Source organism: Puma concolor, chromosome A1 (genome assembly GCF_028749965.1).
Source record: "Puma concolor isolate L17-30 chromosome A1, mPumCon1.1.hap2, whole genome shotgun sequence".
Classification (NCBI taxonomy): domain Eukaryota; kingdom Metazoa; phylum Chordata; class Mammalia; order Carnivora; family Felidae; genus Puma; species Puma concolor.
This window is the reverse complement of record NC_141667.1, coordinates 236,809,741-236,825,089: the sequence shown is the minus strand read 5'-3', so window position 1 is coordinate 236,825,089 and position 15,349 is coordinate 236,809,741. Positions and strand designations below refer to the sequence as shown.

The following is a 15,349-nucleotide window of genomic DNA, read 5'->3' as shown; positions in this document are numbered from 1 at the left end:
ATAAAGCCCCGCGATGAGGCCGGTGGGGAGCTTCCCTAATGGAGCCTTCTCGCCACCTGTGGCTTGGTTTTTCAGTTAAAAGAAAAGGTTTCTTTAGTCAGTGAGTAGAATTGGCCAGATGTCAACACAGGCCAGATGTCAAGGCAGTGGTGGGTATTTCTTTTTCAGCCTGGAGAATCAACCAGAAGAGACAAGGCATCTAGACCTAAAAGATGCCTAAAAGGCATCTAGACCTAAGCAGTCCTGCAGAGGGCCGAGCAGAAGCTGGGTTAGGCTAGGTGTTGCCGGGATTCTGCCGTCAAGCCTGGCAAAGGGGACCTCCCAGGGTCTGCCAGTCACAGCTAAGCAGCCGGGTGGTTGAGTCTCACTGGCCAGAAAGGAAGACCTGTGCCTGGTTTGGTGCAGGATGCCTCCTTTGCCATGTTTCTGTCTTAGATTTTTGTGCAGGAGGGGATTAGGGGGTTGAAACAGAGGTTCATTTTAACATTTTAACAGCGGTCAGTTAAAATACAGGACGCTGGTTGTGTGCATGATTTGCTTGGGTAGCCACCGGGGCCTTGGTAAGGGTGACAGAGGGTGAGACTTATTTGCAGACACCTTGAAGATTTTTTTTTTTTTCTTTTGAGGGGATAGGTGAGGAGGTCAGGGAAAGGGCAGGAAAAAAATGAACTTTTCAAATGGGAAAATCCCATTGTCTTATCATTTTTTTTTCATTATTGTCTGTCTCCCCACCACTACTTAGGATCAAACTATAGGACAGTCCCCAGAACAATCTGTAGATGTTTGAATAAACTCAAGCTGGTGTCAGTATGGTAGTTCGGTCATCTCGGTAGTTAAAGAGATCCTCGAAATGCATTTATGAAACTCTGGTTTGGAAGAAACTAAACTTTGCGTTCTCTTGTTTGACCTTTCAAGTGTTAAAGAGTTTTAAACATGCATGATACTAACCAAACTCCTAGGAGTGAGCAAGTTGCACGGGAGGGATTTCAAAAAGCAAAACAAAACAGTGAGAGCGGGGTGTAGGAATCCACATTTAAGGCGTTTTCAGTGTTTTCAAAACATTTCTGTCTCTTGTTAACAATTTTGACCTAATACCCTTCTCTTTCTAGATGATTGTAAAATTGTGTTGTCTTTTTTATGATTACTTAAAAAAAAGGATTATAATTCATTTTTTTGGATGTGGACAGATTGTATATTGCTCTATGTATATGGCCATATACATTCAGGTCTTTGTCGTAAGGTGATATTATCTGGAGATCGTCCAGTCATTTGTACGTAAAAATGAGGAAATAGGTATTTTTTTTTTTTTTAACTTCAAGAATAATACGGTGCTTCTGCAGCGACGCAGCACCCTGCCAGTATCCTTCACAATGAGCCGTCTGTTGAGTTGCACAGAGGTCAAGAGTTGTGGGCAGCTCCTGACTCCCTTGGTTTGTTTTCCCTTAGGTTTTCTGGGGTCACTGCATCAACGCCTTGGTCCACTCCCTCATCCTCTTCTGGTTTCCCATGAAGGCGCTGGAGCATGGTAACAGCTTCATGACCTCAACTGTCAGCAAGTAGCTCTGCGGTCCCCCTGGTGCCAGTTGTTCACGATTTCCCCCCCCCAGTTCTGCAGCCCTAGAGATCACAAGAACACATTTTAGAAGAAAAACATACCTAAAATCTAATGAGAGCGAGGGCTCAGGTTTATAGCTTGTAGGTTTCATCCATTCTGGCTCCGAGAGCCCGTTTTCTTTCAGTTGCCTGGAGAGTTTAAATGCTAGGAATTCTAAACTTTGTTTTTAATAACCGTTTGAGGCGAGGATCTCGAAGCAAAGCACGGCACTGTAATGAAACACCGATGCCTCCCGTCCACGAGTTGGACATTTTCGGTTAATTACTTGGGCTTTCGTTTTCCACCCTCGCAGACCTATATGCAGAGTAACTCAAATCTCGTGAGAGCCTAACCTCACACCCCATTTCCTGAAAGAGTTGCCTTTCCCTGACATACACATTTCAAGCAAAGTGTTAAGGTTTGAGGACTGATTCCCTCGACCGGGTTTAGTCCTCCCTCCAGCTGGAAGAGGGCATGTGAGAAATGCAGCTGACTCAATATATCCAAAATGTTTCCTCCTAAGGAGAGACACAGCTTTTAGTCCCAGAAAAGGAAAATGTATCATGAGACTGCTTCTCTTTCATCCCTGTCAAATAGTAATAATCCCCCGGGGAAAAATTACTCCAAATGTTGACTAGACAAGGCCTTTTATTGTTCAGAGAACCAAAGAATATAAAGCCTACAAGCCTCTTTGTTTCTGTGTCAATGTGTGTTGTGCTTCAAACAGAAATGATTCATCCTCGCTGATAGTCTTTAGCCTATTAAATACTGACAGTTGGAGAAAATGCATGCACAGCCAATTTATTATACCCTATGACCTGTTCTCTGAGTCTCATCAGACCTCCTTGTCCTGGAAGGGTCCCTAAGTCTCCAGATCAGAAAATAAAATGTCCTGTTTCCAGACCCACCCCCACAAGGGACATTCTAGCAGAATCGTGGCCTTTTAACTCTAAAGCTTTCCTGTGATTCATTTTTACTCAGAGTAGATCTTCATGTATTTTGAATGAGCAGGGGTTCCAAAGAGTGCTGAATGTGGTTTGTTGTAGAAGCCCTGCCAATTTGGTGATAGAAGCAGCCATCACTGTGTCAGGATGGACTGGCATTGGGAAGCAATGGGAACAATTTTGGGGGGGGGGGGGGCGCCTGGGTGGCTCAGTTGGTCAAGCATCCGACCCTTGATTTGGGCTCAGGTCATGACCTTGCGGTTTGTGAGATCGAGCCCCACGTCAGGCTCTGAACGGACAGCATGGGGCCTACTTGGGATTCCCTCCCTCCCTCCCTCCCTCTGCCCCTCCTCTCTCTCTCTCTCTCTCTCTCTCTCTCTCAAAATAAGTAAATAGTAAAAACAAACAAGCAAACAATTTTGGCAGTTGTCCCCTTGGCCCACACGCAGGGAGACACAGGGAATGGTGTGGACTGAGCACAATGGCTGTCTCCAGGCCCCTTCCCCTTCTTATCGAGACGTGGCACTCTGGTCCTAACTCCAAAGTGCTTGCCTTGGGACTCTCAGAAGATCTGTAAGATGGTCACGTGCTTGTCTGCTCCCAAAAGAACTAATGTGGCCCATTCTGCGGTAGGGGCAGGGGTTTTCCAATCCTAGAGTTATGATTATGTGCTTTGAGCTTGTGGCTTGTGGTTTGTGGCAGAATTGTTACAGTCAAGCTATAGTCCATTATGTAGATCTATTCGTTCACCTCACGCAGGCCTGTGTTGAAAAGCAGACAGACTCCCGAAAAGTTACTTTACCTGAGAGATAACACCAGGTGAATTTCGGGTTCGTTTCTGCCGCCCTGTCTGCTTCCCTCAAATTTGGCAATTTGCCTAACAGCCAGCCAATAACATGAGTTTTTCCAGTTTGTGTTATCATCACCAATGCCATTATTTCATTGTGTTCAGTAAGCCCGCAGCATGGGGTTTTCTTTTCATTGTGTTGTAAATGTTAACCTATTGAGTGAACCTGTGTAAGACAAAATAAATTGCAAATATTAAGTATGTTTGGCAGAGAATTGTAGGAGGCCATTGGAGTTCTTGTTCGTCAGTTGACTTCCTCTAACAAATGAATATTTTAGAATGAATTTCTTAATTCTCATGATTAATGGGTAGCAAAAATGGTTGTACTGTTGCTCTTTAACCTCATTCCCGTGATGCTGACGTCCAAGGCACTGTGGTGGATGATGAGGGTGACAGGTAAATAAATCAACGTGGGTCTTACCATCAAAGAGTTTGTAGTCTGATAAGGGAGACTGGATTCACACATGGAAGCTTCTAGTACAAAGTAGAATATTATTGCCTCAAGTAAAATACACCCGGCGTGCTATGGGATTTTAGAGGGCTGAGAGAGAAATGCCTTTCATTTGGAATTGCTAGTGACCTGTTTGAGAGGACAATATTTAGGTTTAGCCTCAAAGTCCAAGCAGGATCGAGACATATAGGCATGAAAGGAAGAGCCGGATACAGTGGGGAATTTCAGGGCTGATGTGGAAAGCTTCGAGGAGCTGATCCCTTCAAGGGTAGAAGACCGGAAAAGGTTTGAGAAGGTGGGTGAAAGCCGGACGGCACAGGGCTTTGCATGCGAGGTGAAGAAGTTGGGACTAAAGATGTTAAGTGAAGAGTCACGTAGAATTTAGATCAAGGAGAGTGTTATGATCAGAGCAGTCTGGGGGGGATGAACGTGTGCTGTCAGATAAGGTGAATTGTAGGAGGAAAACCACTTGTGTCTCCAGGCATCGCAGAGAGCGTTTCAGCAGAGTTAAGCCCAGGAAATGGGAATGTGTTTAAGGAGGAGGGAGCATGTGTTGAGAACTTCTGTATTCGGCAGAACCATGGCGTCTCCCTGATGTGCACCCTGAGAGTGCGCAGATATGAATTCCGCCTCTCTTACCCTCTGGCGGCTTGCAGAAGGTGGGAGCCGATGACCAGCAAGCACGTATGGAACTGCTGAATGGCCAGAGTGCTGAGTGCTACGGGGACACAGCCTAGTCTAGTGGGTCGAGGAAAAGGCTTCTCCAAAGAAATGACATCTATGTTTTTGAAAGTTGAGGAGGGGGTGGCCAAGTGGGGCAGGGGAGGTGTGGGGGAAGGTGGGGAGAAAGAGCATCCCTGGCCCAACCAGGCAAGCACGTGAGCACCCGCACACGGCGTGGACAGTATTTACCGGTGTGGGAGCCGGGGAGGGGGTGGGGACCTGGACTGCAGACTCTGTTCAGCCTCTGATGAGCATTTCAGGATGCTGGACAGTGAATGTCAGGAACCTCCCCTTCTTGTCTCCCAATCCTAATGCAACGATAATAAACCGAAGCACGTCTTCACGTATTTCCAGTGTTCCCTCCGGGGTCAGCAACAGCACCCACGGTCGAGACAGCTACAGCACAGAGGCGGCGGGAGTGGCTGGAAAGGAGGGCAGAGAGGCTGGAAGGGAGGGCAGAGAGGTTAGGTGAGGGTCGCGTCACGAAAACCCGGGTGGGCACTTTTCTCGGTGAGGGGTTGGAGGTGAGAAAACTGCTGTGTAGAAAAACACATGAGGGTTGGCAGGAAGATGAGGGTTTTCTTTGGGCGTGGGTGCGGGTAGGCAGAGGAGAGTCAGTGGTGGAGATTCAGAAAGGTTGCAAGTTTGAGAAGATGGGGACTCTTGCCGGGATTACTGGTTCGTGTGTGCTGATTGGCAGTCTCAAATAGAAATGAGTTCTCGTGACACTTTGAATTTCCGCTTAGAGCAATGTTATCACCCAACCCCCAAAGACACCTGATCTGAGACAAAGTAAGGCACTTCCAAGGCAGCTCGGATCCTGATCTGACAGAGGAGTCCTTCCTTCACCCCCAGGTCCTGCCTGAAGCTGTTCCTTGGACTCCTCCCCACACCCAGGGCCTTAAAGGAGTTTTGCCTGACAGGCTAAGGTCCCTAGAGTATTTCGTTCCTGTCATTGACGCATGCTTCGTGGATTATGTCACAAAGACAGTGGATTTTACTAGGGAGTTCTCTGTCCACCATCCATGAAGAGAGGCACAGGTACATACCAGTGTTGTTCACTTGGGGCACGTAGTTGTTGGGAAGGAATATTTTTGAGAAGGTGTGAGCACGCCATTCATTCCTTAGAAAGGTTCCAGGAATTTTGCTTTGCTTATGTTTGCGTGGTTTTGGATAGACCTTTCAAAGCACTCCTTTGCTGATGGAGTTTGTGAGGACTCATTTCAAGTTTCAAAATAAAATTTTCCACTCCGGCAATTCAGCAAATCAGATTTCTTCCGACCATCACAGCCTTACGCTCAGTCCCGTGGCCCATCTGCAGCTCCCACGCTTTGATGTGAAAAGCGATTCTAGGTTAAAACCAGAGATGTCACCTTTGCAGGGACTGAAATTCATCAAGACCCTTGGTGTCAGGCCACACTCAGGTTTTCCATTGGTGGATCCAGTCTGCATATTTGAGCAATCCTCCTTGAAGTGGAATGTGGCTATTGGCGAAAGAAAGCAAAATCAGGGGCGCCTGGGTGGCGCAGTCGGTTAAGCGTCCGACTTCAGCCAGGTCACGATCTCGCGGTCCGTGAGTTCGAGCCCCGCGTCAGGCTCTGGGCTGATGGCTCGGAGCCTGGAGCCTGTTTCCGATTCTGTGTCTCCCTCTCTCTCTGCCCCTCGCCCGTTCATGCTCTGTCTCTCTCTGTCCCAAAAATAAAAATAAAAAAAAATAAAATAAAAAATAAAAAATAAAAAAAAAAAAAAAAAAAAAGCAAAATCAGGTTTGACTTAGCAAAAGGAAATTTTCAGATTTTTCTTGATGAAATTTAAGAGGGGGGGGAGGGTGTGACGAGAAAGAGAACATACTTACCAGCCGGGAAAAATTCCTGAAACATTTCTCAATTCTTCACAGTCTACACCCTGGAAATCACTCCCACCCCTTTTTCCAGAAGGAAAAGTACCACGGGGATACTTACTCTACTGGCACCATTAAGCAGCAAGGTCTTTTAAGATTTCTGGAAAAGGCTATTTTCTACTTTTTAATCAACGTGCTGCCGGAAGATCAGTTTTACAAACCGTGCACACGTAAAACATGAAACGTGACATACTTCTCTGTCTGTGGCATCATCGGGCCATTTTCGCTGGAACTATTTACGATCTACGCCCAGTACTGCAAAGTTGGCTCTGTCACGTAAATCCTAATGCCTTGCCTTGCTTCCCCTTAAGCTGAGTGTGGGCAAGGCTGCCCTTGTTCTCTGGGCTCGCAACTTCTTAAACTCAATTATTCGTTCATTGAAAACAAGGCGCTTGGGGCGCCTGGGTGGCGCAGTCGGTTAAGCGTCCGACTTCAGCCAGGTCACGATCTCGCGGTCCCCGTGAGTTCGAGCCCCGCGTCACGCTCTGGGCTGATGGCTCGGAGCCTGGAGCCTGTTTCCGATTCTGTGTCTCCCTCTCTCTCTGCCCCTCCCCCGTTCATGCTCTGTCTCTCTCTGTCCCAAAAATAAATAAAAACGTTGAAAAAAAAATTAAAAAAAAAGAAAAGAAGGCGCTAAACGCTAAATGAGTCTGTTCTCTGTGCCAGGCCAGCACTGGTTTCTGGGCATCCCGTAGGGAGCCAATATTGCTCTATAATGTTCCCCTAACCTACCTGATGGCACTACATCCTGGACCAGTCAGGAGGGTGTTGCTACTGCAGTTTATCCACAAAGTTTATCCACAAAATGCTGTATTTGCTTCTTTAAAAATTCTTTTAAAGTTTATTTGTTTATGAGAGAGGGAGAGAGGGGAGGAGTGGGGGAGGGTCAGAGAGAGAGGAAGAGAGAGAATCCCAAGCAGGCTCCACGCAGCCAGCACGGAGCCCAGTGCGGGGCTCAAACTCACATGCCTGAGCCAGAACCAAGAGTCTCGGACGCTCAGCCGACTGAGCCACCCGGGCACCCCCAAAACGCTGTATTTTCAAGTAAGGGATGTGAAACAAGAAGCCGATGTTTCGTTCCCCTTGAAGAATCACGACTGTGCTGCGCACAGGTTTTAAAAGATCTACGACACGTGAGAAAGATCCAGGGATGAATGTCAGATGCTGAGTGGGACGGAAAGGGGACTGGTAACCCTCCATATGTCCTCTGCCACCTGGAAACTTCTGAGTGGCCAGGGTAGCGGAGGATGTTCATAAGACCCTGAAGCATGTACGTGAAGTGAATGGGCCTTGCTCACTAAAATCTAGAAAAATGGAATGTGTTGGGAGCTTTTTAGATGTTTATACAAATGAAACTACCACTTATAAATCTAAATAACTCATCACTAACCCAGTCATAATATACTGAAAATAAAACCAAGTCTCCAAATTCAAATTCAGAACATTTTTTTTCCTGTTTGGGTTTGTTTTCAACCCAATGACCCATTGAGGGAAAGCTCAGACTTTGTCCTTTTATCTGTCGCACCGATGTTTGGAAACACAGAATTGGGCTGGAGGCTCATTGTTGTCATTCAGTGAAATATTTCTTATGTTCTTAAATATTCGCTGTCTCTTTTTAAAACATATTTTTAAAGTTTTATTTATTTTGAGAGCGAGAGCGAGAGAGACAGCACAAGTGGGGGGGGGGGGGCAGAGAGAGTGGAGAGAGGGAGAATCCCAAGCAGGCTCCACACTGACAGCATAGAGCCCCACGCAGAGCTCGAACCCACAAACTGCTAGGTCGTGACCTGAGCTGAAATCAAGAGTTGGACGATTAACCAACTAGGTCACTCAGGCGCCCCTCAGTGTCCCTTCTAATAAACCCTGTGTTACATGTATTGGAAACAGTTGGGTTTGGTGTAATGCTTGTAAGAAGCATGAGCCAGAGTCCCAGATTTCACGAACCCTTATAACTTTATCAGGAAGTTGAATTGAAGTGCGTTAGCAAGGGTGGGAATAGACTGTAACAACCCCCAGATCTTAGAGGCGTAACCCATTAAAAGCTTATTTCTTAGTCGTGTCACCATCAAATGGAGGAGTGCATTGGGCATATTTTCTTTTCTTTGATTTTTTTGTTTATTTTTGAGATAGAGGGAAAGTGTGCATGCACAAACAGGGGAGGGACAGAGAGAGAGAGAGGGAGAGAGAGAGGATCTGAAGTGGGCTCTGTGCTGACAGCAGAGGTCCTGATGCAGGTCTCAGGCTCCGGAACCATGAGGTCATGACCTGAGCCGAAGTCAGGCGCTTAACCAACTGAGCCACCCAGGCACGCTGAGCATATTTTCTCATTTTCCATGTTTTTGATGCTCTGATGACTGGGGCCTTGATCCTGAAGAGACCATCCTTCCCAGGGCTACCTAATTCCTAGAGAGAGCAAAGGACTCCCTTGCAACAATGTCTCTGATACTCAGATCAACCAGTCCGGGGCCGACACCCCCAACCATCTAATCTATTAACTTTCACATACCAAGCAATATTCTCCCTGCCCTGAATCACCCCGGGGCCAGATAACCAGGCAACTAGGGATCACCCCTATAACCCAGAGTCTGCTGAAATTATTCACACCATCCAGTCCTAAGCTTACACAGCATACCTGCTCTGCCTTGCCCATTCCATCCCCCAAAAACCCCAGTAAAGGCTCTGGACCATGCTCTCCCCTTTCGTCGCCTTCCTCCTGACTGACCCTGGTGCTTCCCTATGTGGCCCTGCGTGGCATCCATGGCTCCTGTTTCTAAGAATGTAAGCATGAACTTCCTTCTGTAAGCATGAACTTCCTTCACGACATCGTTTCCATGTCTGCATATCTTACCATACCTCATTAAAACAAATTCTGGGTGCGTTTCAATGCAAGGGGGCAAGGGGACTCCACATCATGACCCCTGAGTTCACCCTCAGCCTTAACATCGGCAGGGCAGAGAGCCAGGAGAGGGAGTGGTTTCTCCTGAGCATCTCTGGCATCTCCTGCTCATGTGTGATTGGCACAGACTAGTCGCAGGGCCCTCCCTAGGTATGAGGGGCTAGGGAGTGCTATTTAGCTGTGCACCCGAGAATAAGGCACAAGTCTGTGGCCTTTGACTTTGACATTCAAGTTTACTTTCCATCGTTTTTACCACCTTTTTTTTTTCTTAACTACCTTTTTGAAATCCATTTTTAGTAAACAACAGTGAAAAACACATTAAAATTTGAGTTTCATCCTTAACTTTCTCCGTCAGTAACGGCAGTAGAGAGGAGAAAATCCAGCAAAAGGCTTATATAACTAGGAACTCAACCCAGCACTGGTTATGAATGTAATTATAATCACTAACAGTTGTATAAACTCTACCTTCTGTAAACTCTTTCCAATATTTTATACCACTCTTTACCGAGAAAGGAAAAAATAAATTTTCTCTTCACGAATACATAGCATTGGAAGCAGAAAAGAATACTTTCAATCACAGAGCCGGCAGTCAAGGTATTTGAGCAGGGTGAGTTCTGAAAGTTTGTAAATTGGTGAGTTGACATTTGAGATACATCTTCACTTTCAATACTGTACTAATCTAGTAGTACCTGGTTGGGGAGTACCTCCTTGAAACGTCTAGAGTCTTGAGAGGCCCAAAGAGCAAGATGGGGTAACGATACCCTGTTAATATTCTGGAATAAGGGCTCCTGGAAGTTCTGAAGCCAAAGGGCGGGGAGAGGGAAAGCAAGAGAAACTTGGCATCCGATCTTCAGCCACAATTCTTGGCAGGTGCCTTGTCGTCAAGGGAATGGTGCCCCCACCTCCGTTCTCCCTACTGAGTCATAATGTGCGTGAGGTGCCTGGGATTTCTAATTCAGGTGTTCCACAGATTCTTACGACATTAAAAATGCACATATAAATTCACCATCTGTTTTCTTGATTATTAAATCCTGTCTTCCCTGACTGTACGGGACCGTGCTATAACTTTGTCTTCAGATTTTGCTTTTTGTCAGAGCCATTTCTGGATACGTTCTTGTGGTTTAATGATGTAATGCTTTTAACAAGCTTTTAATTGAAATGGCATCTTTATAAAATGTCACCAACCTAGCCCTTTGGAATACTCTGAAGTAAGTTCCTTGATCATTCTGTCTGCTTAGAAAATGAGACATACTTTCCTTACAAATCACGGGTTTTCCCACAAATATTTTCAAAGAGGTCCTTGCATGCAGCATTTCTGGGCTGTCGCTACTGATGTGGAGAGTCCGTGTGGTTTTGTCTCAACGGTCCACAATAGTCTGTTTTAGTGACTATTTCTAAACCACACTTGGCTGATCTTACACTACGTTGGCCCCTGGATCCGACCAGATATTGCAAATAATGTCAGTCTGGAAGAACAGTGTCACCCACTGCTGTGGGCCAGTGGATCCTGAAGCCCCAGTGTGATATCGGCCTTTAAGAGAATGGGCTAACTCTACCCGGGACAGTGTCTCCAACTCTGTCACTTATGTTTAACCCTTTTGATGCATATAGTAAACCCCATCGTTCTAGTAGGCTTTATGTCACATGTAGCCCCAGTAAAATCATTCTAAATCTTTCCTCTCCTTTTAGGTTCTCCACTCTATGGAAATCTTCCGATGGGTTTTGGGGAGAGGCAATGCTCTCCTCTCTCATTTCGTCTCTCACCCGGGTGAATTTGATCCCCGGTTTGCAAAAGGCTGACTGGTCCCAGTTTAGTTACATGCCAGCTGTTCTGGTGCCGTAGCGAGCTGAATCCTTCTTGCTGCCACCCGTGCTCGGCTAAGCCTTTGTGTGCCGATAATGATGGCGTTCTGGTGGGAAGTGCACCGCTGTCCTGCTGGTGAAGATAGGGAAACAAAGGTTTGGGGAGATTACATCGCTCCGCGTGCACTCTTGACGGATCTCTCGTGTTAGGGACCTTTTGAGAGCCTTGCGTGGTTCGGGCCCTGCCCACCTCATCATTCCGGTGCACGCCATCATGGCCCCACGCCCACCCTGCACGGCTCACCCCTCACCCCCCTGGGCGGGGGTCTGCCTCCATGCCCCTCTGCAGGCTCGTTTCCTTTTGCCCTTTCCCCTCTCACCGCCCCCTTCCTCCCAAATAGCCATCCACCCCACCCCATGCTGCTCTGCATGAAGTGGTGTTCTCACCGCCATTTCCACAGACGGTGGCCAAGTGATGTTCTGAAGGCTGTCTTGGGGACCTCAACCACTCACCTGGGCTTGGGGGTTACTTTTTCCCTTTAAAAAAATCACTGCAGATGTTAAATATCTGACTGAAATAAAAACAGCCAAACGACAGGAAAGATGTTTTCCTGAGTGGGTTGTTGGAGTCCTAACAGTGCTCTTCGGTTTCAGCAACGTGGGAAGAAATAGTTTGTCAGCAGCGTGCTTCAGGAATAAACCGGACAGTCGAAGTGGGCTTTTCCACCCTCGAATTATCAGCAAGCCATAGCTTATTGATGCGTTCATTCGCAAATGATTTCTTAGGACTTCTCGTCTCTTCTTCAGTGCGTTATTGGCAAGATTTAACAAAGAACAATGCCCACAGGTATTTGCCTCTAACGCGGTTGAAATAAAACCCGGACGAGAACGATCCATTCCATGGGAATTTCCCCAGCAGGGTGTACAGAGCAGTGTCTTGTGACTTATCTAAAGGATGCTATCTTCTTTGAGGCTTTTGGCGTGTCCCAGAATTCTCCAGTCGGCTTAGGAGTTTCTCCTTCAAGGAATAAATTATTCCCAGATGGTAATCCATTTTGACCGAGGCGGGAGATACTGTTTCCTCGGAAAACGAAGATGCACGCTGACTTATCCTTCCAAACTAATGAACAGAAATAGAAGGTTTATCCTGTCTCGTCTAAAAGTCACTTTCAGTGTATTCAGATCACCTCAAGTATAAACATTTAATGCCAGGGAGCATTTCACTTTCTTGACAGTGGAAATTAATGCATCACCAGACTCTGGAAGCTACAGTTGGAAAATGTCTTTTAGTTTTCCCTCTTTTTCTCTCCATGCCGCGTTGCCAGCAGAGCGTTGAGTAGTCCTAAGGGGCTCCATGGAGGCGCCGTCCTCGTACGTGAGCTCTCAGTCCTACAGGTAATCACAGTCCGCCCCCGTTTAAAGGCCATCAGGGATCGGGTGTTGCATGCTTTGTGCGGAAGTCTCCCACTGTTTGTGCCCATCGGTCGGGGGAACAGTTGGGTGTCACTGCATTCTTTCCACAGTCTGACTGGAGAGAAGAGGGTTCTCCCAGGTGAGACACTGCTTCAGAGTCTATTCTGTATACTTCTGGGTATTCCCAGTTCCTCTTTTGCCTGACTTCCAACGCTGTGGTTCTCAGTCTGGGCGATTTTGTCCCCGGGGGACATTTGGCAACGGCTGGAGAAAGTTTCCGTTGTCAGCTAGTGACTGGGTGCTCCTGGCATCCAGGCAAGCCGCCAAACATCCTGCGATGCACAGGACAGTCCCACGCAACAAAGAATTACCTGGAAAAACGTCAGTAGTGAGTGCCAAGGTTGAGAAACTTGGGACTGATGCAGTGCGCACCCTAACTCAGGTTTCGGGGGTTTACTGCTGCTCCCCAGGTTTGCACATGCGTTTACTTCCATATGTGGCCCAGAATTCCTGTCCTAGGAATCTAATTTTCTGTCCTCCTCAATTCTCTCCTGAAAGTTCTTCCCGTTAGGTGCTGGTACTTCAAAGGAGTCCTTTGTAATGTTTTTCCCTCTTAAAATTGTTTCCTTTTATTCTCGGGGATCCATTTTTCTAGCTCAGTAAGGAAAACAAACTTATTTGCAGTTTGTTGCAAAGTGGGTGATCTTTTTCATGTCACTCGACTTCTCTTTGCTGCCCTAGTTTTCTCGTCTGAAACATGAAGGTAATGATATTATTTCCTACAGTTGTTAGAATATCGAAGGAATATCACGTATGTCAGTATTACATATTAGTAACACTAATAATTACGCATTACTGTTACGTATATTGGCAAGCGTATGAATATATGTAAAGTGCTCAAAACCGTGCCGGTCATATAGTGGGTAACATGTTCTCTCCTTTCATTGCAGAATTTCTTACCATGCTTTACAATGTTCTCTTTATGTCTATAAAATATGAAACACGTTCTAAGCCCTTCATGTTAGACCAATGCTTTGAATGTTTAATTTCTTTTAGTACATGAATCAGCCAACATTTGAAACACTAGTACTAAAAGGAAATTCAAAGAGTTGTCGAACCATAATTGTGAACTTTGATTGTCAGGTTGGTCTCACACCTCTTCTAACTTTTCCATCTGGTCGGCATGGACTCTGAACTCCGTTAGGGCTTAGTGTAGGTTGAACTTCAGGGAACTCGGGTCTTTGTTGGCCATTCATTTACCCGTAGACTGCGACAAGGAAATCCACCTTGACCTAAATTGAACAGGAAGAAGCTCTGAAACTCTCCAGTTTCCACCATTACCTACCTGGGGCTGATGTAGCACCTAAGAATGCAGACCTTATAGTCTTTGAATTTCTATCTTAGAGGAATCTGGGTGACAATTCAATCATCATCATCGGTATCTGGCATAAAATCCCCGGCTTATAGATGGGGAAACTGAGACTTAGAAGCTAACCTTTTGAAGAACATAAATAACAGCAGAGCTGGAACAAGAGAGCGGGGCTATATGGTCTTCTAATGCTCATTGCTGGGATTTTTTTTCCCACTAACCTTGACTCCCTTCTCACCACCTCATTTTTCTCAACATGCTTTTGTTTCTCCCTCAGTAGCATTATGTGTCTTTGCTATCTGTTCTTCCTATTGTGACTTTAAGATGTTGACCACTTGGAGGGGGTGGGGTGCGTGTCTGGGTGGCTCAGTCGGTTGAGCATCCACTTCTTGATTTTGGCTCAGGTCATGATCTAGCAGTTCGTGGGATTGAGCCATGAGTCCCGTCTCTGTGCCGACAGCATGGAGCCTGCTTGGGATTCTCTCTCTTTCTCTCTCTCTCTCTCTCTCTCTCTCTCTCTCCCCCTCCGCTGCTTACATTCTCTCTCTCTCAAAATAAATAAACATTTAAAAACAAAGGAAGGAAGGAAGGAGGGAAGGAAGGGGGAAAATACTGATCACTTGGTACCAAATTTTAATGTGTCACTCTTTTTATCAGTATTCCTACATTAATATGACCAGAACCAGTGTTCTCCATCTCAAGTAAATGATATCACCGTTGGCCTAGGTACTCAGGCAAAAACCTGAAATCACCCTTGATTCCTCATGTTTTTTTCCACCCCACCAAGTCCTAAATCCTGTCATTTATACCTTCAAAATATGTGCCAATTCCTATCGCTTCTTTCCACCTCCAACATAACCACTCTGGCCTGCAATGTCCAATAGAGCTCTCTGGACAGTAGTGACGCTCTGTATTCCCTTCTGTCCGACATAGTAATCACTAGCCACCTGCGACCATTGAGCATTTGAAATGTAGCTAAGTGTATCCGAAGAACTGAATTGTTTTTAATAACAGCTTTTCAATACATAATTTACCTACAATTCACCCAAATGCTATGGTGTTTAATATATTCAAATAGTTGTCTGTCACCTTAAGCAATGTTTGAGCATTTTAACCTCCCCCAAAAGAAACCCCATACCTGTGAGCAGTTACTTTTCATTTACCCCCCTAAAAAACCCACCTCCTGTCAGTCACTAATCGACTTTCTGTCCCTATAGACCGGCCCATTCTGAACAGCTCAGGAAGTACAGTCCTACAATAGATGGCCTTTTGTGACTGGCTTCTTTCACTTAGCACGAGATTTTCAAGGTTCACCCGCGTTATAGCATATTTCAGTAGTTTATTCCTATTTATTGCCCAATAATGGAATAGTAGGTGTTTTGACATTTTTCCTTCCTTTTAATGAAATT

At 46.0% G+C, this 15,349-nt stretch overlaps 1 protein-coding gene across 9 annotated transcripts in view; it reads left to right on the top strand.

Annotated features, from left to right (window-relative positions):
• The window catches only part of ATP8A2 (ATPase phospholipid transporting 8A2), a 651,437-nt gene that overhangs the window by 451,708 nt on the left and 184,380 nt on the right, over positions 1-15,349 (top strand). For all 9 annotated transcript variants that reach the window (XM_086715021.1, XM_086715056.1, XM_086715049.1 and 6 more), the window contains one exon: positions 1,447-1,525. In XM_086715021.1, coding sequence (XP_086571147.1) covers positions 1,447-1,525 — 79 coding nt within the window. The remainder of the gene's footprint in view (positions 1-1,446; positions 1,526-15,349) is intronic.